Raw genomic sequence first — 1,912 nt, forward strand, 5'->3', positions numbered from 1 at the left:
CGAGCAAGACGTTTTACTCGAAGCTGTTCAGGATAAGTTACCTACTGGTGCTGATGAATGGGAGCTTGTACAAGTTTTTTTCAAGAAGAGAATGGTTGAAGTTGCAAGCCAAAATGGAACCGGAAACAATCAAGTGGCCGTACAAGTCTACGACCGTGACTCCAAGTCACTCAAGGCGCTTTTTGGGAGATTCAAAAATGCGAAGTCACCTACAGGTATGTAAAGGTTTAATTGATGATACTCTTTTACAACTATTAACAATAAGTGTTGATCATCCACTAGGTACTCCAAGTAGGGGACCTTTGAGTGTAAAGGCAAGGGAGATCGAAGAGCTGATCAAGCTTAAAACGGCCGAAGCTGAGCTAGGAGGAATTGATGATGAGTTCGAAGATGGTGATGTGGAGGCAGAGACTGTGGTCACGGCAGTGGGGGGAGGAAACAACTTTCCAACAATCGAAGAGCAGGCTGTGGAGAATGCAGCTGCTGACGATCAACACGCTTCCTCTCCTCGTTCGGTCTCTCGTACGACACCCATATTAAGAAAGACGAGGGCCGCGCAGGCAAGTAATCTGCAAGATTTCACGGACACTTTTGCTCATTACATGTCTGCGGCCATCAAGACCATGGAAGGTCCGAGCTCAGAAGACTCTCCTGGTGCCGGTGGTAATGACGTCTATGGAAGTCGCCTGACATCGTTGGAGAGCAGCTTGGAGCTGATGAGCAGCCAGGTAACAATTTATATTCTCGCATTACTTATTATTGAATGAGATTATCTAACTATATAAATGGAATAGGTGAATGATATGAGGGGACTTCTTGGTCAAATACTTGCGAAGGTAAGAACGATAAAAGCACTCATTCTTTGTATGGCAAAGTTCCTAATTGTTTTATGCTTAGATAAATCCCGCCGAAGAAAGTCATTCTTCTGAGGGTAATGAACAGAATAAGCGCCAAAGAAAAAAATAAAAAGTTAAAAAAATTAAAAAAGTTAAAATTTGACCTTGGTAGAGGGGGGGGGGGGGGCCTCAATAAACTTTGGCTGTAAATTTTTAAATTAAAATCAAGTTAAAAAATGGTTACACAAATCCAAAAAAAGGAGAAAATATTTAAATCCCGGTTAAAAATTAAATTTTGGAGTTTTGGAAGTCTTCCATTATATATCATTTAGGCAGGATATTATAGCCAAATGGGATTTGTAGTTACTAGCAAAGCAGTCATCTTCAGGTTTTCCCATGAAGCTTACAAAGGGTCCAGTGCACCGAAAACAGATGGTTTAAGTTACCAACAATATCTTACAACCGTCATCGTCCCTGAAATTGCTTGTTGGATTATCGCTGAAGACCAAGGTGTGAAATATGAAGATGCAATTCTAATTATGAAACAAACCCATAAAGTTGGCGAACCCTACATCCTTTTGACTTCGAAGCCGATTTTTTGGAAGACTAAAAATCAAAACAATTTAAATTATATATTATAGAGTCATGCAAAAATAAAAAAACACAAAGCTCTCATTATCTTTTTTCATACATAAATTAATTACGTGAGATAAAACACGCCAATTAAAAACACGTTGAAAAACAAGGTATGTAGAAAAAACAAAGTACGTAGAGAAAAACAAAAAAGTACGGCAAAAAAAAAAGTACTTAGAAAAAAAAGCAAAAAGTACATAGAAAAAAAAAAGACGAGGGTGTAGATATTCCCAAAAAAAAACGGGGCTCCCCTTCGGGTCTCTGATCCCATATAATAAAAGGCTTAACTATTTCGTGAAGTCGCAGATCTTCATAAACCTTGTGTGCAAAATGCAGTAGGGCCAAAGCGTTTTTCTAAAATCATTACAGAGCGTCATATGCTCGATCATGATAGACTAGAGTTGATCTACCTGATAAATGTATTAAAGAAGAAGAAAAAGGAA

The 1,912-nt window shown here is 38.7% G+C and overlaps 1 protein-coding gene across 1 annotated transcript; it reads left to right on the forward strand.

The window, feature by feature from the left end:
• Positions 1-91: 91 nt before the first annotated feature.
• Positions 92-1,477, forward strand: EV154DRAFT_488997 (uncharacterized protein; the record flags this gene model as incomplete). Its single annotated transcript, XM_051599230.1, has 4 exons — positions 92-215; positions 283-728; positions 795-836; positions 1,169-1,477. 4 exons carry the CDS (start codon positions 92-94, stop codon positions 1,475-1,477), a joined length of 921 nt encoding a protein of 306 aa, XP_051449952.1.
• Positions 1,478-1,912: the final 435 nt, after the last annotated feature.

This window comes from Mucor mucedo, assembly GCF_025094135.1.
Source record: "Mucor mucedo strain NRRL 3635 chromosome Unknown EV154scaffold_333, whole genome shotgun sequence".
Taxonomy (NCBI): Eukaryota; Fungi; Mucoromycota; class Mucoromycetes; order Mucorales; family Mucoraceae; genus Mucor; species Mucor mucedo.